A 19,015-nucleotide genomic window follows, 5' to 3' on the forward strand; every position below is an offset into this window, starting at 1 on the left:
AATCCCCGAACAACGGGCCGCTCTCGGATCCATATAATCGGTATTTGTTAGTCTGGACTACCACTACCGTCCATTCCTTATACAGTTTCACGACTTTTCACTACACATTATGAACAGTTTAGAATCAAAAGATTACATTGTTTTATATTGGCTATGGCGACAACCATTTCAATAGCCTGGTTGACTAAATTGCTAAAAACCCTTAACATAACTCCATGATAATGCTTCAACGACCACCAATCCCTTTCATGCTCGTTCCATAACGCCTGTGCCGCCAAGCCGATATATATTTACATCTCAATGCTGTACCAATGTTCGATTTCTTTAAGCTGATGTCTTGAGTGACCGCACTTTAGGCGATGCTATGCTTGTTTCGGCCTTGCGTTTGCCTAGTACTGGCGTGTTTTCACGGTCTCGTGTTGCTTCTGCATGACATGATGCGTGATAGGCTCGATCGCCAACGAAAGGCTTTAAGTAGGAATTGTGATTTCGAATGCTGTTTCACAAGTGATGCTCGAAATCTGACCTCTCAACTAGCTACTGTATGTAAGGCGCGCGACAACACTCAACTCGCACCCACTCTTGACTCGAAAGCCCTGGAAACATATCTTAGACGGTGCATGGGATTCCTCATACTTGAAATATCTGTGGAATCCTCCTATATAGAATGGGATACCCGAAGGTCTCAAACACAAGAATCCTAGACACTGTTGTTAGTAATTTTGTATTGTGAGGGGGTAGTGTTGTGACTTACGCGTTGATCAACGTACCAACTCCGGTGCATACCTCGCTTCTCGGCTTCGTTGGTTCGCTGGTGGACACGGAAATGCCAGTCCATATGAGCAATCTTCTGCTTCTTTCCAACTGGATCGTCTCGAAACCGTCTACCACACTGGGTACAAGGTTGGCCCAGGTCGTTATGTAGCGCCCTGATCAAAGAAGGCTGACAGGGCTGTTTGAGAGCGGCCACATTGATACCGCCTTGTACTGGAACTGGCGTGGGTGTTGCTGTAGGCGCAGGAGGGAGTAGGCCTGATTTCCGTAGCTGATCAAGAAGACTCCAAGGGGCTGCGTTTGCTGCCGGCGCTGGTGTTGGTGTCTGGGACATCGTAGGCATTGGAGTCATTCCAGGTATCGTAGGTATCGACATTGCTGGCATAGGAGCCACGGCCGGCATTGCAGACATGTTTGACATAGGTGGCTTTGGCGGTTCAGGACGAACCTGAGGAGGCTGAGGGGTTGGTGTTGAGCTCGAAGGTGTAGCCGACTTTCTTGCCATCAAGGCGGCCAAGGCTCCCGGGCCAAAGAGCGCATCAAGCGTCACACCTTCTTGTGCCGGAGCCGGAGCTGCAGACGGAGGAAGGGCTACGGACACTGGAGGCATAGGGCGTGCTTGAACGGGCACAGGAGGAGTAGGTGCAGGCCTTTGAGTCAGAGGCGCCATCATGTTTACGGCAGCAAGTTCAGTTACTCGTCTCTTAATGAGCTCAAGCTGATCCGGAGGCAAGCTAGTGCTGTTCACAACGCCCTGCAGCTCATGAAGTGCTCTTAATCTAGTCTGAACATCAACATTTTGGGGATTGCGCAAGGCTTCCGCCTGCGTGGCAACAATTAGATTCCGAATGTCATTGCTCAATGACTGTCCCCCATTTGAAGTGTATTGCTGGGCTGGATGGCCTGGAGGGTATCTCGTCCCAGGCGGTGTCGGAGTATCACGATGAGGCACGCCAGAGCGCGGTCGCCCAGGCATCATTCCCGCTTGGGGCATGCTTACGGCGCGTGCCTTCAAGAGTGCATTCTCAATAGGACGCACCAACTCGTGCGTAAAGACGGGCCTGCTGTCCATTGACCCAGGAACAGGCTCCTTCCATGTTCTAAGCATCTCCTCCATTTTTCGACGAACTGGTTGATCGACTACTGCATAAGATTCCATAAAGGTCTTGAACAGAGTGCGGCCGAAGTAAAGAGTGTATGGTGTGCCGACATTTTTCACGATCGAGTCGAGTACATACAGAGCTGGAAGTTTCTTGTTCGGTGGCGCCTACGCGGAAATTAGCATTGGATTAAATTGTTCGTACGCATTCATATTGCGCATCAAGATTCTAACTTACCTTGAGGATGTGTTGTTGCAAAACTTCGGCGATAGCTAGGGCATGTTCAGTATTCTCACGAGCAATGACTGTCAGGTTGCTAATCTCGAAGCGCATGTTGGAGGATAGATCCTCCAAGGCCATGCGGTAATCCTCCGCCACCTCAGCAGAGTCTCCGGACATGATGGCGGTGATGGAGACGAGCGCAACTGGTCGTGTGAGGTAAAGTGATGGTGATGGTGATGATTGGGCTAGGCACAGGTCAAGCTAGCGATAGGCTACAGAACCCGCTGGCCTCGGGCCTGGAACAACAATTGCGGATGCCTGAGGCTCCACTCAACAATAGGTCAGGCAAGGGAGTCGCGATTCAAACGCAAAAAGCAACAAACGGACTCGTCTCTCCTGAAAAGAAAAGGCCAAGGGAAAGAAGCCAGCTTATAAAACAGTGCTCCTGAATGCACAGCTACTCCTTGATCTATTTTTGTACCAAAAGTCTTTATTGTTGCGCAAGGGTTGTGAGTTCTTTGTATTGACTACTGATAAATAGGATGCATCTGAAATAAGAAGAGAGAGGAAAATGAACTGCATGTAATGGGTGTCAGCCCGTCTTTAAATTTGCGGCTTTCTGGCTTTACTCCCTCGGGCATTCGTTTGTTCCTGGTCGGCTGACAAATAAAGTTAAGACGCGTGATGCGTCAGAAGGTTATCATGTAAGCTCCAAGGGCTCTGAACTGTAGTAAGACCTCGAATTGTGAACTTCAACTAATAGAAACTCAACAAAGGTCTCCTGAAACTTCGATTCTCTGCAGTACTACATAGTCACTTTCATACAAGGCCTGTTCATAACTTGAGAAACAGCGGGATAAGGAGAAACAAGTTTCTACATACCTGAACCTTATGAATATTGATCTCAGAAACACAATTGAGTTTGAACATGATTTGTCAAAATGGTTATAAAGAAAGTTTGGCAAGATGATATCCCTGCTAGAAAACAAATAACGAAAGCCGTAAATCCAAAACGTGGTATCGTTGACTCCTAATTCCTTAACGCCTTTCTTCCTTTTTTCCTTCACGCACGCAACCTTTGCAGTTACAACTTTCCGAGTTGCAATGCACATTCTCCTTGTTCTTCACAGTCTCGTTGACCGTCTTCACGGCCTGTGCCGATTGCTTCTTGCCCTCCGCTACTTTCCGCGCTTTCTCCTATTTGCGCGCCGATTCTTCCTAGAATCGAGACATGTGCGCCTCCGAGTACATGCTTGGGCTATGCGGGCGAATATTAATCGGGTGCAGGGCTGTATCTGGGCGACGAACTTCGGGGACGATGGGGCTACGACGGTCTTCGCCTGAGTCGTGTGACTGCCGGCTGAGGGAAGAGGGTTCTTGATGCTCGTAGTGAGGGGGGGGAGGGGCATTGCGCTCAAGGTCACGCTCACGAGTGATAGGTTGACTTATGGTAGGTCGTCGGGGTATGGGCTCGTTCTTCCTGTCCCAAAAGAATCTCTTGAAAGTATTCTTGGGTCGATCTTCATTAGTAAATGATGCGCTGTAGTTAGACTGGGGTTTGCCGAACGATTCATCGTCCGCGAGGGATCCATTGGACCGTATCTTGCGAGCATTGACGTTAACACCTCGGAAGACGAAAGTGCAGATGAGGTTCATGACGCCGAAGGTGCAGGTCAAGATGCCAGCGGAAATGATGAGTCGCCAAAAGGGAAGACCCAAATCATCGCGACCATAGTCCGACGAGTTGAGCTTGCCGAGAAGGTTCGTCCCAATAAGTAGCAGACCGATTCCGAGCCAGAAGAGGCCGTGTTCGTCGGAGAACGCGGGCCAATGATTGGCGAAATACGCTCTGCAGAAGGGCAACTCGGAAATGATGAGGAAAATGGTGGCTGAACTCATCATCGCGAGAGAGAGAGCCTCGAAAAAGAACCAGCCTTTGGAAGTGTCGATCTTGATGATGAGGATCCAACAAGAGGCGCCGGCGGTCAGGAGGCTGATAATCGTGAAGACACGCAGGATCTGGAGGACGATCATGCCTGGGCCCCAGGCGCGTTGACTAGATCCGAACATGATGGGCGATGGTGTATTTGGTAGTTATAAATGAAGGAAAAGTTGTTGAGTTACGACTGAAGGTCGAGAATATTGAGATGAAGTTTTGATAAGGAGGGAAGGAGGCTAGGAGAAGTGGTTAGACGAGGACTTTCGTGTTATAAGGTAAGGTAGGCAGCTCAAGTACTTACTTTGAAGTAGTAAAGTGTGATATTTGAGTTGTGTAGAAACTTTGGAATCGAATAAGAAGATGTAGTCACGACAGTGAAGTGAAATTTGTCGGCTGTAAGTGAGGGTTATCACTGAGTTGGTTTATAAGTGAGTCGAAGCTTGCACAAATGAGAAGTGTATGTGATATTGGAACCAGTCCGGACAGTCAATAAGTGAACAATAGGAAGTCAAAGAAGAGAAGGTTTAATGATAGGAAATAGGCCAATGAAGGTGATTGAACACCATTGTTGGGCTTTGAATGAACGAAGAACAATAAGAGAATGGAGAGGGGTTTGCCACCTGAACAGCTGGCACAGGCAGACTTTAAGAGCGACCGCATATGCACACATCAGTCACACTCTTTGTTGTAAACGATGCGACATGCAGAACAAACTTTTGGTTGGCCCCTGCATCCACCATCGGCCAAGCGAAGCCGTAGTTTCTCGTCATGGCATGGATGTGAAGCTGGAGAGCCAACCAAAAGGGAGGCGACTCACGATTCGATCGTTTCCCGCATCGAATCGCGTCAACGACTTTCTCTGATGCTGGGCTCCACTCGGGCACTCAATAGTGTCAGAAATGCAGAGAACCATCAGCGCTGCCGTGTCATGGCCGCCGTGTCTGGCCGCGAGCTGCTGCTATCCAGACTCGGTTTCAGCGGTTCCTTGCTCTGTGTGGAGGGCCCCGATGGGCAGCAACAGGTCGCAGCGACTCAGACCAGTCGACTCAGGTCAGCGCCTAAGTCTGGTGCTCGTGCGATTTCATCCGCAAGCGCTGTTGTCTTGAACGTTGGGCGCCATCGCTGGATGGTTTGTTATATTTGAATCTCAAGACCGGGGTTGATTCGGGGGACGATTGGCTGTGCTGTGTCGAAACGTTGTTTCAGGCCTTGCACTACGAACCGGGGCTCTAAGTGGGCCTCAAGAGCAATGCTAAGTGGCCAAGGAAATGGTCTCCGCTGAAATACAGCAGACCAGAGGCTTCATGATGGATGAAATAAAGAGAGCTGGAGTCATGAAGTGTACATAGAATTTAATTCATTAGACTGTTCAGATAAATCTGAGGAAAATGGCTAGTTCAGGTCGGAACTATTACGGTTCAAGTGTCACACTGGTTCTGTATCTCGGAAAGCAAGGGCTCAAACAAATGACCTGTAGCAAGCATCCAGTATGCCTGAACCAAAGTTGACTTCAGCTCGTTGCCAACTTTTGACCAGTTTCTTTCATCTTCCAACTCGCTCGAGTAAGCCCCAAACCCAAGCCGGATCTCGTTTTCGTATGCTAGGGTCGCTTATTCCCAGGCCATAGACCCAGCCAGGCGCTTGTGTTCTGTCAAACGAAGTCTTAGCCGCGATGCTATTTTTGACCAACCAGGTGTAAGCGCCGAAGTCAGAAATAGCAGCTCGTAGGGCTGTTAGTGTCTTCATTCATAATTCTAATGAACCTGGCTCTGATAAACGAGTTGCGGTTATTTCTGAAGCTCCAATTTGCTTTAATTTTAAATTATTTCGTTATTCCTTGCCGTAACGTCAGATCATTCAGATAGATGCGCTCATTAATAGAAGCAGGTGCGGGCCAATGAATGTTCTGCATCTACGTCTAGAACCCAACTTATAGGCTCAACCTTTCAGTTAGCCTGGATTTACTGTCAGGTCCCACAAACGACAGAGAAACTGCCAAAGTAAACCAATTTTGTAACTGAAAGTATGCGTAAATAAACTTTGATACGCACTTGTCTCATATCTGAATAGCTTCGGGTAAATTCCATTTCAAAAGGTTGCAGAAAATGCAAAGAAGTAGCCTCTTGCACCGTATACTAGAGTCACCATGCGTGCATACTGAGTAACGTGGCCCTGAAACTTGCAAATTGTGCGACATTTGTAAATGAGTATCTTATGATTTCGATTCTTCGTAATGATGCCAGAAGTGATGGATCGTGAATATGCTATCCACTATGTAACGCCTGAAATCGAACCTGAAAACGCCGTGCCCATACTGTTTCGTGTATATATGCCCGTTAATCATCCTGCGTCAAGTCTATAAATCCAACCTCGCTCGTCCGAAAAATCTTAACCTGAACTCCTCTGCGCTCTAGAGCTGCTGTCTCCCTAGCCATCAGCTCATCGCGCTCTTCGGCGTCGACCTCCACCTCTTCGTAGAAACCCACCGCACTGGCCTTTGGGATGAGTAACTTCTTCTTCCTCGCAGGAGTAGGGCTTGGGGTTGCGTTTCGATCTAGCAGTAAGGATGATTGTTGTCGTTTGTTAGGAGATGCAGAGGAGCGTGAGATGAGGGAGGAGAGGGGAGCAAGATCGGTTGACGAGTCACTATCAAAGTCATCATCGAATCTCGGTTGAGATTTTGGCTGGTGTTGTTTGGAAGCTGGGAGTAAAGATTTTGAAACAGAAGTCTGAGAGGAACTCGTGTTCTTGGGCTTTTTCGTGAACATGTCCATGGACGTCTGTTTCATCTTGGGAGGTTGAGATGACTGGGAAGAAGTCGGTGGTCTTGCACGCCTCGCGTTCAACGCCGAGTCTTTCAGCCTTTGCGGAGAACCACTTGACGTAGGAATCGTACACATCGGGTCAGGTAAGTCGCGAGAGGCAGGCACACGAGTCCTTGGCCGTGGTGAAGGCGAAGGGGGAGGCGAGTCTGCTGCACAGGGCGGGCTAGATGTGATAATAATCGCTTGCTGTTCATTTGCAGGCTTTCGTGTCCTAGGAGTCACCTGTGAGCTGGCAAGTGTCCAAGGGGTTGTTGTCTGCCTGACGGTGCTACCCGAGGTCGACGCAGATTGCTTACTTGGCTCCAGAGGTGACGGTATTCGCAAGCGGCGGGATGTTGTCGGTCGGGTCGGCGAGGTGATTATTTCGTTCTCTTTAGACAACGCCTTGGAAGTCACCGTAGAGACAGTATGAGGTTTGCTTGCTCGCACAAACTTGTTAAGCGCGCCAGCAGGCATCCCCGTCTTCGGGCCAGGCTTGGACCTTGTCGCTTTCGTTTTGGGTTCCTTTGCTTGCTGTTTCTTCTTCTCTGCAGTCTTTTGCACCACCTGAGCGTCTGCAAACACCTCTGGTATCCTCAACTTTGCCAATATTTCCAATGCCCAAACACCTTGCCGTGCTGAAGGGTTAAAGGGGGCCGGCTGTCGTTTCGCCGTGGATTCCTCGATGTTCTCCGCGTCGTCGATTTCGTCATCGCTGTTCAGTGCCAGTCCGCCTCGAGCTTGAACTATCTTTTCATCTTCCTCTTTGGACAAGTCGATGGGCACAATTTCGCTCGGAATGTGCTGTATGCGAACTTGTGACACCAAGTCATTCTTAAGATCGGACCTAAACCCTGCGATCCCTTTGACGTAGTCTGCGTTGTCATGTCTTTCTAGAGCCTGCAACTTCTGGACAAGAACTGCATGAGAAAGCACCTTGATGAACTTGAGAGCGCCAACTCGGTAATCCCAGCCAAAGACCTCTCTCGTAAACTCTCTTAGGTCCTCAAACTGGATCTCTCTCTTCAGATGAACCTTCTCTCGGATCTCGTCTATACTTTCCCCAGGAGACACAACAGGATGTGTGTAGTAACGTAGAACTTTGAAGTCTGGGAAGGTTTCCGGTATCGCCAAGGCCTTGTTCTTCCTCTTGAAATGGCCATTCTCGTTGGTGCGAAGCTCATGTATCAAAGAATTCCTCCAAGCCGTTGTTCCTTCTTTGTCCACTGCCTTCAAGCGGCAGAGATCTCTGCCAAAGCCAGCTTTGGCAGCCTCAACCGCCACTTTGATTCCACAGCCGGGGAGCCCATTAGGATCGTAGTCGCCGCCGCTCATCAAAGCAACAAGAACCATGCCTTCGCGATCCAAGCCATGTTGATCAAGTTTCATTTTCTCCGTGTCGAACAGAGAGACGTGCGTCGGTGTTGTGTCGCGTTTTGATGCCGGTGACCACTGTCGCAGCATTTTGGTGCATCCAAACATCAGGGCGTCAACATCTTCTGTTAGAACCATGTCTACGATGCCATGCTTCTGCAGCAGAGCGCACTCCGCCTCAGCTTCTCCTGGCGCATCGTGGGTGTTGCAGCCGAATAGTCGAATTAACCGTTTCGCTTGTGCATTGGCGAAGGAGTCGCCACGACCGGATTTCTTGTTTCGTTTGACTGCAGGCTTGTATGGACCGTCAAAAACAAAGATGGGCTCGACTGGACATGCCAGTAGACGAACGAGTCGGTAGAATAAAGTTCGAATTTCGGGGTTCGTGCCACCTGACCATTGTTAGAGAAGCGCTTCAGTATCGTAGTGGCTGTGATATACCTTGCGCCGCCTGATTTTGAAATTGCCAAATCGCAATATCAATCGCTATTCGTAAAGGCCGTCCCTGCTTCTCTAGTGACTCGGCGGCGAGTTTCAGTAAGGCCACTCGTTCGCCTTCGCCCACCTCCTGGTAGATCCTGAAGATATTAGCCTGGCTTTTCGCAATATGTAACACGTGATTCTTACCCTTTGATACCCATTTGAACATCAGAAAGACCTTGAAGCAATCCGCTTCAAATTCTCCAGATTTGGTAGTCTATGATGTAGGTTGAAATTCACGGTCCAAGGTTGCCCCACGTCGCTGCGGTTACCAGAAACCACTGTTTTCTTAGCCAGTAAAGGCGGCAGATCGGCGCTAGAAACGCCGACTTCAAACAACCATTCAACCAACCAGCGTTAAGTTACATACATGGCTACGCCCTGACCAGGGCATCTCATCGCCAACATCGAACAAAGGGAAAAAGCAGGAAACACAGAAGATTTCATCTCACTCGCGATGGCCTCTGGGACTGGATCTACACTTGCTCATAGAAGCGTGGCTAGTATCCGTGGAGGTCCTCCTCAGGGGCCAGGCCCATCTCCACATACCCCGAATCGCTCGTCTGTTATTTCATCCTATGGCTCACCATCGACTATCCGTGCTGATGACGAGTTCATCGTTGTTGAACTAGGCTCACGCCATATTAGAGTAGGATTTGCGGGCGACACATCTCCAAGAGTGGTTCTTCAATGCAGCCCTGAAGATCAAAGGCGAGCTGGAGACTTTAGAGGCTGGCAACAACCGAAACGGTCACCTGGAATGCAATGGTCAAAGGAACATGAATTTTGGCGATACGATCTAAGAGACATAGAGCTTGGCCTATATCAGGACAAGCTAGAGCGTGTGCTGCACGATGCTTTCTCAAAGTTCGTCCTGCTTACATCTCACAAGGGACAGTTGCTTACATGAATACAGATACTTGCTCATCGATTCCAGACCACGAAGACTGGGGCTGGTCTTGGACTCTGGAGTACCTCTACCACTGTTGACAGCCACTTTGGATACACTGTTCAGCAGATTCCAGTCACCAACTATCTCTCTCATGTCAACACCATCCATGTCGGCCATCTCAGCAGGTGTCAGATCCGCCTTGGTGATAGATATGGGTTGGGCAGAAACTGTCATCACCAGTGTTTATGAACATCGTGAAGTTAAGACAACACGCACCGTCCGAGGCGGCAGAGCACTTTTAGACGCACTTTACAAAACCATCGAGCCATTGATACCAGGAGAACATGATGTCACCAAACAAAGAGCGATCAGATTTGAGGAATGCGAAGATATCATGTGTCGTTTGATGTGGTGCAAGCCATCAGAATTTCGATCATCTCAGCGACAGTCGACCCAGCTCGAAACAGTTGACGAGCAAGAAGAGATCGAGGCGGAGTCGGCACAAGCTGGCGTCCCAACAGGGGTCGCCCAAATACCTATCAATACAAGTCGTCGTCCATTGACAGTGGAGCTTCCCTTTGAGAAGCTTGCTGAGGTCTGCGACGACACCTTCTTCGACCCTTCAGCAGACCGAGCGACATTTGACGACGATGAATTACCGCTGCACCTGCTATTGTATAGACATCTTTTACAACTACCACTGGATGTACGAGCAATCTGCATGTCACGCATAATGTTCACGGGAGGATGTTCCAATATCTTGGGCATCAAGCAACGAATTATCGACGATCTCACAGCTATCGTCAACAAGAGGGGATGGGAGCCAGTGTTCGGAAAGGTCGTGGACAAACATCGGAATAGTGCTAGGATCCATCAACAATCCAGCACCACTTCTCCTACAGAAGGCTCCCCATCCTCATCACCAGGTGAAGATGAACAACGCAAATCCCCCAAGAACGCAGCCGATTTGAAGCCAGAGCACGACCCGATAGAAGCCAAGGTTGTACGACAGCGGGCTACGGTTCCACAATTCAAGGGCCAAATCCGAGTGATTCATACTCTTGGTCCCTGGATTGGAGGTAGCCTGCTCTGTCAGTTGAAGATCCCTGCCATGGCGATTATTGATCGCGAGTCGTGGCTCCTACAAGGCGCCAATGGAGCTTCTCGACCTAGCGAAGTGGACTTCAAGGCACAACACAGACAGAGCGTGCAGGCAGGAGGATATGCTCGAGGAGGTGGAGGACATCACGGAAACTGGACTCTAGGTGTCTGGGGTTATCTGTAGGAGGTTCAGCATTGAGAGATATCATGACATGAAATGAGGAATATGTTGATGGTGCGGACAAACAACTAGATGAGGTAGGCAACCAAATACCCGATTTACTATGAGATCAACATAATTGGCTCAATTGCAATGTTTGTCTATTTGCCAAGAATGAATACTTGAAAGTTGATGTCCCATTCCGCGATGGTCCGTAGTCTATTCGCTCGGGTAATTGCATTAAGCAACCTCTCCACTGTTAAGCTTCGGCAGCCGACGTCAAGCTCCAAACTCGCTGATCAGGCAGTCTAACTTAGTACCTCAGTCATGCTTCATATGAGCTGCTCACCAATTCAACATCCACCATGAACAGGACATTATCGCGCCTACGGTGTCGCGCTCTACACCCGAGGCTCAATGCACTATTGGCTCGCAGTTTCGCAGATGTGAAGCGGCCTCCTTCGGCGCCAAAACCCATCGTCGATATCAAGCACATCAGACAACACGCAGAACTTTATCAGCAGACTTGTGTAGAGCGCAATTATCGTAATCAGGCGCAAAACCCAGCTAAAATTCTAGAGCTTCATGCGAGATGGCAGGATCTTCAGCGGCAGGGTCGCGCATTGCGTGAGAGGTCGAATTTGTTGAGGAGACAGCTTGCGAATCCGGCGACGAGCAGCGATGATGAGGATCTCAAGGAAGTGCGCCAATTGACCCGTGAGCAGATCCAAGAGGAGGCGCGACAACTCAAGCAGGATCTTTCGGCAATTGAAAAGGGAGAATCGCAGGCTGTTACGCAAATGGAGGAGTTGGCGCTCGAGTTACCTAATCTCACTCATCCTGATACTCCAAAGGGAAGCGATTTTGAGGTTATGAGCTATATCAACGACCCACCCACTTTTAAGGAATCACCTGAGGATAAAATCTGGCGATCTCATGTTCACATTGGTTCTGAGCTTGGTATCTTTGATTTTGCTGGTGCTGCTACTGCTTCCGGTTGGGGTTGGTATTATCTACTTGGCGAGGCTGCTCAGCTGGAGCAAGCCTTGGTTCAGTATGCCCTTGCTGTCGCAACTCGTCATGGCTGGACGCAAGTGTCACCTCCTAGCATGGTATACAGTCACATTGGCGCCGCCTGTGGATTCCAGCCTCGCGATCTAAACGGCGAGCAACAAGTCTACACTATCGCCCAGTCAGCTGAAGACGCTGAGCGTGGCGTCCCTGAGATGTGCCTCACTGGAACATCTGAAATTGCCCTAGCAGGAATGAAGGCAAACACTACCCTTGATTCCGAAGACCTACCTCTCAAGCGAGTTGCCGTCTCTCGCTGCTATCGCGCCGAAGCCGGAGCCCGTGGTGCCGACACCAAGGGTCTATACCGAGTGCACGAGTTCACCAAGGTGGAAATGTTCGCATGGACAGCACCAGACGAGGATGTCGCTCAGGAACTCTTTGACGAGATGCTCGACTTGCAGACCGAGATTCTTTCTTCACTCGGCCTTTACTGCCGTATCCTCTCTATGCCCTCCCACGACCTCGGCGCATCAGCCACCCGCAAGATCGACATGGAGGCTTTCTTCCCCAGCCGTCGCGACAACTGGGGCGAAGTCACATCAGCAAGTATGTGCACCGACTACCAAACCCGCCGCCTCGGCACACGAACACGCATTGATGGCAAGCTCGCCTTCCCCTGGACTTCCAATGGTACTGCCTTGGCTGTTCCTCGTGTGATAGCAGCTATTCTTGAGAATGGCTGGGATGAAGAGGCGAAGACTGTTACGATCCCCGAGTGCTTGCGGCCATGGATGGATGGAAAAGAAAAGATTGGCCTTGGTGGACGTCGTTCGAGCGTGGATCGCGTGTAAGTTTGAAATGAAGGATGAAGCATGGCTTTGATTGCGTGCGTGTACGAATGGAGAATGACGGAGGCATAATTGCTATGAAATCTTGATATCTTATTTAATATGAAACGCAAGGCGTGATCTATCTATTGAATATAAAGCCCTGTCCTTTATAGCCTCTGTGCAGTCTATCCTGAGAAGTCTGGAGACAAATATCTCATCACCATACCAAGTTCTTTACCTTCCTCTCCCAACCAGGCATCCTGAACTCCATCCCTGGACTTCCCCTCCATCGATACCATCCTGACATCTTCTTCATCGCCCCAAGCCAACCTAGTTCCCCTCTCCTCCAAGCTTTGCCTCTCGTTCCATCTCCCCGATGTTGCACAACATACACGCCTCCATCCGATGCTGTCGTCAACTTGGCTTCTCCCCGTTCGGGATCGCCACTGCTATAATATTCTCGTCGACGTGGGGTTCTATTCGCCTGGAATCGTTTATTGTGGTCCAGGTCCAGAATCTCACTTGCTGCAACTTCCATCCACACATCCAACGTTCTCAGATGGTCTGCGTAAATGATGAGGATGGCGAGGAGGGAAGAAAGCCCTGATGCAAGCCAGAAGACCCAAAATGATTTACCCTCCGGACCATATGAGCTTTGGATTGACAGGATCCCTGATACAACTGTCAGGGGCAGCAAGAGGCCTCCTAGATATGCTATTCGATCCAGACTTCTTGAGTTTGAATCCTTGGGGTCGTCCTGGGCTTGCTGAGCATGTGCTTGGAGAGCAACGGTCACAGAGAGTTGTATGCGCCTTTTTAAACGTTCTGCAAGATTTGACCAGTCTGCGGACGTTATGGTACTGAACTCTCCTCGTCGCTCCATGCTTCTTGTAATGTCGGCATTGGTCTCAAGGGCTTGCGCTGGTGAGGTTGCAATTGGGTGTTTTTAATTGTGATGTTGATGGAGTACTGTTTGAATATGCTTGTGACGCGTGGGGTAAGACGCGTTCTTGAGCCGCGGGGCATTGAAGCAATTAATTGATTGATGTGCCAAATGGAATCTTCCAGGCCGGATCGCTTTGGGGGGCGCTTGCTTGATGCTTTGCCGTCTGGACGTGTATTACTTGGTACTCTTGAAGGTCGATAAGGTCGTGAGGATATTCGAAACGGAAGACCATCGAGGAGAAGAATAGGGAGTTGTTCCTTGACCATAAGTGATGCGCGACATATTCTGATTCCCTCATCCTCATCAGACCCTTCATTGTCATCTTTCTCTTTCGTCTCGCCATCCTCCTCTTCAGGCTTCCTTCTTCTGATCTCCGTCTCAGGGAACTCCCAAACCCACCCACCCCTTTTCTTATCCAACTCCACCCCTATTAGAACACCCATATCGCATTCACCTCTTACAATAGCCAACTTCCGCCATCCTGGCCTCTCCACCGCCAGCATCTCTTCTTGGAACTCTTCAACATTGAGTAATTCTTTCTGCCGACAATTTTGTGTACTCCATTCGAGAAGATACGGCCGGGAAAGCTGTGGTATTCTGGCGACGGGAATGGCCCGATCCGATGAGCGCCGGGTCCGGTGCCGGGGCTCGGAAGCCGGGCGTAGTCGTGACATCTGGGTTCTTATGCTCTGTTCTTCTGGAGCGACTCAAACCGCTGGATCTAATATTCAAATGAGACTCAAGCTAGCCAAAACTGTTGTTAAGAGTGTTACTGAGACCGTACCAACTCGAATTTGGGGGAGTTTCACTCTTTTGAGTCTTTCAGCACTATCTTCTACCCGACCCCATGAACACAACTTCCGTCATGCGAGAACTTCTCAAGGCATTTTGTCTCCATAATTTGGCTGGTAAAAACTTCTTTTATTTCAGACTTTAAGGGTCCCGAAGGTCTCACTTAGGCAGATGTTCCCCTGCGCCTCCATCAGCAAGTGTCTAAGTGTGGTCATGTGCCGAGTCCTTGAGCCCAGATGACCCAGACCGTGAAAGAACCTCAACACGCGACGTATTCACCTGTGAGAGAAATATTACATAAACACCTGTCAAGTCAGATAGATGAACCTTGTTTATCTATGGTTGACTCATGACACGACCTGGCTTGTAGTTGGTATATTGGTGAATTGCCTCAACTCACATCACCCAAGACACTGTCAAAAAGCATCCCTGTGGTTCTATAAGCTAGCCTTCGTTCGTGCATGGCTCGTCATCTTTGTTGAATGGTAACTTTACATAACATGACTTCTTTCCCGCTCTTCCCGAAACGCCAGACCAGACGCCATTTTAACAGCGGCAAATCGTAGGATGCTGAGACTTCCTCTCTCTCGTCTCTTTCATTTCTCTACCCTCCGCTTCTGTTTTCTGTCCCCTTTCGTTGTCTGCTTCTCTCGTCTCTTCTGCCTTTCGTGGTTTCTCTCTCCCTCTCTTCCTCTCTCTCCCTCTTACAAGCAATCGTCCAAAGGAGTGTCGAGTGCAAAGTATGTGTCAAACGACGCTGAATAAAAGAATAGACGCCCCAGTGCAAGAATCTCAGATCATAACCCCATGCGTATACGTGCGGCAACATGTCCAATCCATGATCGAGGTCAACTATCAATAACAATATTTCGAACTCCTGAACCTCAAATGTTGCACCCAGAAACTCAGACTCAACTCAACGGTGATGATCGTCGTCGCCATCGTGATGCAGAGTGACACTGTTGAACTCGAGGAACGGGTCGGCAATTTCACCACCAGGAGTTGCCAGTCCACTGTCCAACGGAACTCCCTTTAGGTTCATCGCCCTTGATCCTGACAAGTCGACACTCTCGCTTTCCTTGACGTTTCGGAAGTTGACTGTATCAACTCCTCGGCCCGCGTGAGGAACAATCGGTGGTTTTTGGTGTCGAATGAGTGCCCATTGTGTCGTTCTGAAGAATGGATGCGCCTTGATATCTGATGCGCCAGCTCGGGCGCCCAGTCGTCGGTTCTCATCCTTGATGAGTAGTTTCCTTATCAAAGACTTGCAGAGGCTGTGGCTTGGTTAGAACAGTAGGATTGTGAGTTTTTATCCAGGACTTACTTTGAGATCTGTGGTGCACCGGTATGGTCGGGGAATGGAATATCCTCTCTAAGGATATTTGCGAAAGTTGCGTTTCGGTTCTTGCCCTTGAAGGGTGTTGTGCCGTAAAGCATTTCGTAAATAAGGATACCCAATGTCCACCAATCGACCGCACTTGTGTGACCGCTGCCCTTAATCACTTCTGGCGCAATGTACTCTTCTGTGCCAACAAAAGAATTCGTGCGGAAGTTAGCGATACATGAACGAGTGTCGATAGTTGGGAGAGCGTCGGTACGGGCTCCGTTCTTGCCGACGATCATGGTCGGCTTGCCACCAGGGTCTGACTGCTTGGACAAGTCGAAGTCTGAAAGCATGATATGACCCGATTGGTGCAGGAGAATGTCTATCACAAAGGGTCAGTGGCAGATTTGTAAGCACAGCATCTCAACATACTCTCAGGCTTCAGGTCTCGGTAAATGAAACCCATAAGATGCAAGTATTCCAGTGCTGCTGTTACCTCGGCGGCGTAGAATCGAGCATCCTCTTCAGGAATGCATTTTCCAGGTCGTGTTTGCAGAGCGCGGAAGAACTCGCCGCCGCTACAGTACTCCATACACAGGTATAGGTAGTCTTCTGACTGGAAAGAGTGATATAATGTAACAATGAACGGATGGTTACTTGTCGCAAGAATTTCCTGCTCTGCCAAAGCTCGCTTAATCTTGTTGCGCTTGATCATTTCCTTCTTGCTTAGTACTGTAGCTAGTTAGTCGTTGTTGCGATGGTAAACATGACCGGTGGACATACTCTTCATGGCATAAAGCCTGCTGCTCTTCTTCTCCCTTACGAGGTACACCTTTCCAACATCTCCCTTTCCAATAAGCTTGATCTTGTCAAAGCTGGAGGGGCTAACTTCAACATTTCGAACCTTGATAGAATTGGAACTATAGGTGCGGCGGAAAGCCATGCCCAGATTAGGAGCAGGAAGAGCAGCAAGAACATCGTCAGAATTGGCATGTTTGGCCTTGTCTTCGGCCTCCAGAGCCTTAGCCGTTTCTATGAGGCCCAATGCGCCTGAACTTGTGAGAAGAGGATCCTTGCCGAGCTCGGCAGTCGCGGGACGCTCATTGTTGGGATCGTTTTTGGAGAACAGGCCCTGGGCATTGGGTGCACTGGCGACTCTTCTAAGTCTCCGGGCGAGTTCCTCTTTGGTTTCGCTGGTAGTTTGATCGTTCGCAGGGGCACCATCAGGGCCTTGGACCTTGAGACTCGGTGTATCGGGGGGGCTTGGGGGGACAGAGTCGGAATTGTGGTGACGCAATCCTGGTTGGCCTTGATGGGCGAAATAAGGGTTTGCATGTGCCGTAGGACTCATGGCTTCCTCCAGCTGGTTACCCTCGCTAGCGACGGTGTGCGCGCGCAGACGGCCGACGGTATTACTAAAGAACTTGGTATGACGGGATTTCGAGGGATCGGGAGTGGTGGCGGCCGAACCCTTTTCCTTCTCCTTCTCCTTGTCCTTATCGCTAGAAGCACTGCCGGTGCTACCTCCAGTGTTCATGCGGAAGAAATTGCGCAGGCGATGGCTCACCTGGCCGGTGCCATTGGAGGTCTTTTGAGACGGCATAGCGACGGTAACGTTATCGGAAACGTTTGGATGGGCAGAGACGGAAACAGCTTTGGCGGGTGTTCGACTAGAGATTTGCTTCCATATTCGACAAAATAAATAATTGGGAGGCGAGAGAACGTTTTCGGGTTGATGTTGATCGAGGCAGGTAGAAGATCGACGAGTGGGTTGTTGTTGCGCGTTGTTGAAGTCGCGGCCTTATATCCGTCCGTAGCGAGATAGGTATAAGTGTCGGGACCGATGAGTAGACGAAGCTACCTTGTTGAGAGAAAGAAGTCACAGGGGAGCTTAGAGCAACACCACTGTTGTAAAAGAAGAAAAGGGAGGAAGAAGACACAAGAACCTCAAGAGGAATGACGCTGCTGGCCTTGAGACCGAGACTGAGACTGGGTCAGGCAGGCTATGGGGTCTTGTTTGGGATTGGCCTTGATCTGGGAATTGGATTGGAAATGGGCCTTGACCATGGATGGGAATGGATGGATTCGATGGGAATGGGGGCGGCGTCGGACTTCTGCCTGAGGCATGATTAATAATTACAATGAACGCAATGCAGGTCGGCATCGGCCCCTCTATCGCCATTGCCCGCCCACTAACTCGGCTCTAAAAGTCTAGCGATCTTAGACGTAGCCTCACCCATGGTCCAATGGATGGATGGATGTGACTTTGTCTTCTCTTCTGTGTTAATAGAGTTACATATAAACTTAAACTGGATAGGGGAATACTGTATGCAGGCTGTCACTTTACATATTACTGCATTCACTATAATCACAGTACCATACAACAGCATCTCACGCAAACTCGAGGTGAATTCCCTCGTCTCCCTTGTAGGCGGGGATCTGGAACGCCTCGCCTCTTCTAAACTCGCCCGCCTCGCACCTCTCTGTGGCTTGGGTGGGCTAGCCTGGGAGTTCCCTAGGGTCTGGGTAACGTTAGTTTAAGGTGAGCTTAGGTTGGCTTGGCTTCTCATTATCTGACAAAGCCAGCTGCGCCCCCGGCCGCTCGGTATCGTTCGACTGCCCGCAAACTCCGGTGAGATAATGCCGTGAGATATAAAGCGTAATTGCGAATTTAGCCAAAGTACTCATCCTCCCGAAGTCCCCGGTAAAGGAGTGACGTTCTACAGTGGGTTGTTGGTAGGTCCGTCTTTCGGGCATCCTAGGGCGAACGAACCACTAGAACGGTACGTTTCGAGTCTGTCTATGCGCTAGAATCATGAGGCGCCGATAGCGTCTTGCCAGATCGGAAAAGAGACCCTGTTGGTTCTCGATATTGGTTCCCGTGGCCTGGGGTTGCTTGCTTGGGCTCTGCAGATTGTACCTTGCCTTTCTAGAAAACGATTGAGTCGAAAGCTCATGACATGAATGAGGCGACCAACATTGCAGTACTTCCTATCCTGGTAACTCATCATTGTGCAATGCCAATGTGGGAAGATGTCAGAACAGGGCCATTTTGTTTGTGGAACGATGATTGACAACATCCGAGTTACGGACTCGAAAAGACCCCAACTTTGTTATGGAAGTTGCTTCGGGATTTAATACTGAGCCCGGTCATCATGGAGACCCAACTCTAAAACTCACCAATTGATCAAATATACTGATGCCGCAAAGCCTTTCAATGTCGCTGTCATAATCAGAAATGTCTGTGCCTGAGTGGACTACCC

General features: G+C 49.6%; 9 protein-coding genes across 11 annotated transcripts; 4 read left to right on the forward strand and 5 right to left on the reverse strand.

The window, feature by feature from the left end:
• Window positions 1–685: 685 nt before the first annotated feature.
• On the reverse strand, window positions 686–2,702 carry FOXG_13846 (uncharacterized protein; the record flags this gene model as incomplete). The annotated part of the gene is made up of 3 exons (XM_018393868.1): window positions 2,112–2,702; window positions 755–2,041; window positions 686–700 (listed from the first exon to the last, which is right to left on the reverse strand). The coding sequence occupies exons 1-3, from the start codon at window positions 2,271–2,273 to the stop codon at window positions 686–688; spliced, it is 1,464 nt and encodes a 487-aa protein (XP_018253227.1). The 5' UTR covers window positions 2,274–2,702.
• A 94-nt stretch (window positions 2,703–2,796) lies between these two features.
• FOXG_13847 (uncharacterized protein) lies at window positions 2,797–5,251 on the reverse strand. 2 transcript variants are annotated; one of them, XM_018393870.1, is made up of 3 exons: window positions 4,337–5,251; window positions 2,979–4,271; window positions 2,797–2,926 (listed from the first exon to the last, which is right to left on the reverse strand). In XM_018393870.1, exon 2 carries the CDS (start codon window positions 4,164–4,166, stop codon window positions 3,315–3,317), a length of 852 nt encoding a protein of 283 aa, XP_018253229.1. In that variant the 5' UTR covers window positions 4,167–4,271; window positions 4,337–5,251; the 3' UTR covers window positions 2,797–2,926; window positions 2,979–3,314. The 2 variants fall into 2 exon arrangements, with proteins under 2 accessions (XP_018253229.1, XP_018253228.1); XM_018393869.1 differs by having other exon boundaries at window positions 2,797–4,271.
• FOXG_13848 (uncharacterized protein) lies at window positions 4,964–5,179 on the forward strand (the record flags this gene model as incomplete). The annotated part of the gene is made up of 1 exon (XM_018393871.1): window positions 4,964–5,179. The coding sequence occupies one exon, from the start codon at window positions 4,964–4,966 to the stop codon at window positions 5,177–5,179; it is 216 nt and encodes a 71-aa protein (XP_018253230.1).
• Window positions 5,252–6,202: 951 nt separating the features above from the next.
• On the reverse strand, window positions 6,203–8,942 carry FOXG_13849 (uncharacterized protein). Of its 2 annotated transcripts, XM_018393873.1 has the most exons (4): window positions 8,841–8,942; window positions 8,655–8,791; window positions 7,157–8,605; window positions 6,203–7,071 (listed from the first exon to the last, which is right to left on the reverse strand). In XM_018393873.1, exons 1-4 carry the CDS (start codon window positions 8,852–8,854, stop codon window positions 6,893–6,895), a joined length of 1,779 nt encoding a protein of 592 aa, XP_018253232.1. In that variant the 5' UTR covers window positions 8,855–8,942; the 3' UTR covers window positions 6,203–6,892. The 2 variants fall into 2 exon arrangements, with proteins under 2 accessions (XP_018253232.1, XP_018253231.1); XM_018393872.1 differs by having other exon boundaries at window positions 6,203–8,605.
• Window positions 8,943–9,025: 83 nt separating this feature from the next.
• On the forward strand, window positions 9,026–11,046 carry FOXG_13850 (uncharacterized protein). Its single transcript, XM_018393874.1, has 2 exons — window positions 9,026–9,560; window positions 9,610–11,046. Exons 1-2 carry the CDS (start codon window positions 9,151–9,153, stop codon window positions 10,868–10,870), a joined length of 1,671 nt encoding a protein of 556 aa, XP_018253233.1. The 5' UTR covers window positions 9,026–9,150; the 3' UTR covers window positions 10,871–11,046.
• Window positions 11,047–11,139: 93 nt separating this feature from the next.
• On the forward strand, window positions 11,140–12,911 carry FOXG_13851 (seryl-tRNA synthetase). The gene has a single exon (XM_018393875.1). The coding sequence runs from the start codon at window positions 11,212–11,214 to the stop codon at window positions 12,709–12,711; it is 1,500 nt and encodes a 499-aa protein (XP_018253234.1). The 5' UTR covers window positions 11,140–11,211; the 3' UTR covers window positions 12,712–12,911.
• Window positions 12,781–14,524, reverse strand: FOXG_21270 (uncharacterized protein). Its single transcript, XM_018401593.1, has 2 exons — window positions 13,815–14,524; window positions 12,781–13,611 (listed from the first exon to the last, which is right to left on the reverse strand). Exons 1-2 carry the CDS (start codon window positions 14,308–14,310, stop codon window positions 12,908–12,910), a joined length of 1,200 nt encoding a protein of 399 aa, XP_018253235.1. The 5' UTR covers window positions 14,311–14,524; the 3' UTR covers window positions 12,781–12,907.
• An 820-nt stretch (window positions 14,525–15,344) lies between these two features.
• FOXG_13852 (agc/rsk/rsk-unclassified protein kinase) lies at window positions 15,345–17,355 on the reverse strand (the record flags this gene model as incomplete). Its single annotated transcript, XM_018393876.1, has 4 exons — window positions 15,345–15,702; window positions 15,753–16,134; window positions 16,185–16,484; window positions 16,536–17,355. The coding sequence occupies 4 exons, from the start codon at window positions 17,353–17,355 to the stop codon at window positions 15,345–15,347; spliced, it is 1,860 nt and encodes a 619-aa protein (XP_018253236.1).
• Window positions 17,356–17,912: 557 nt separating this feature from the next.
• FOXG_21271 (uncharacterized protein) lies at window positions 17,913–18,959 on the forward strand. The gene is made up of 2 exons (XM_018401594.1): window positions 17,913–18,294; window positions 18,339–18,959. Exon 1 carries the CDS (start codon window positions 17,991–17,993, stop codon window positions 18,291–18,293), a length of 303 nt encoding a protein of 100 aa, XP_018253237.1. The 5' UTR covers window positions 17,913–17,990; the 3' UTR covers window position 18,294; window positions 18,339–18,959.
• Window positions 18,960–19,015: the final 56 nt, after the last annotated feature.

The sequence above is a fragment of the Fusarium oxysporum genome, chromosome 10 (genome assembly GCF_000149955.1).
Source record: "Fusarium oxysporum f. sp. lycopersici 4287 chromosome 10, whole genome shotgun sequence".
Taxonomy (NCBI): domain Eukaryota; kingdom Fungi; phylum Ascomycota; class Sordariomycetes; order Hypocreales; family Nectriaceae; genus Fusarium; species Fusarium oxysporum.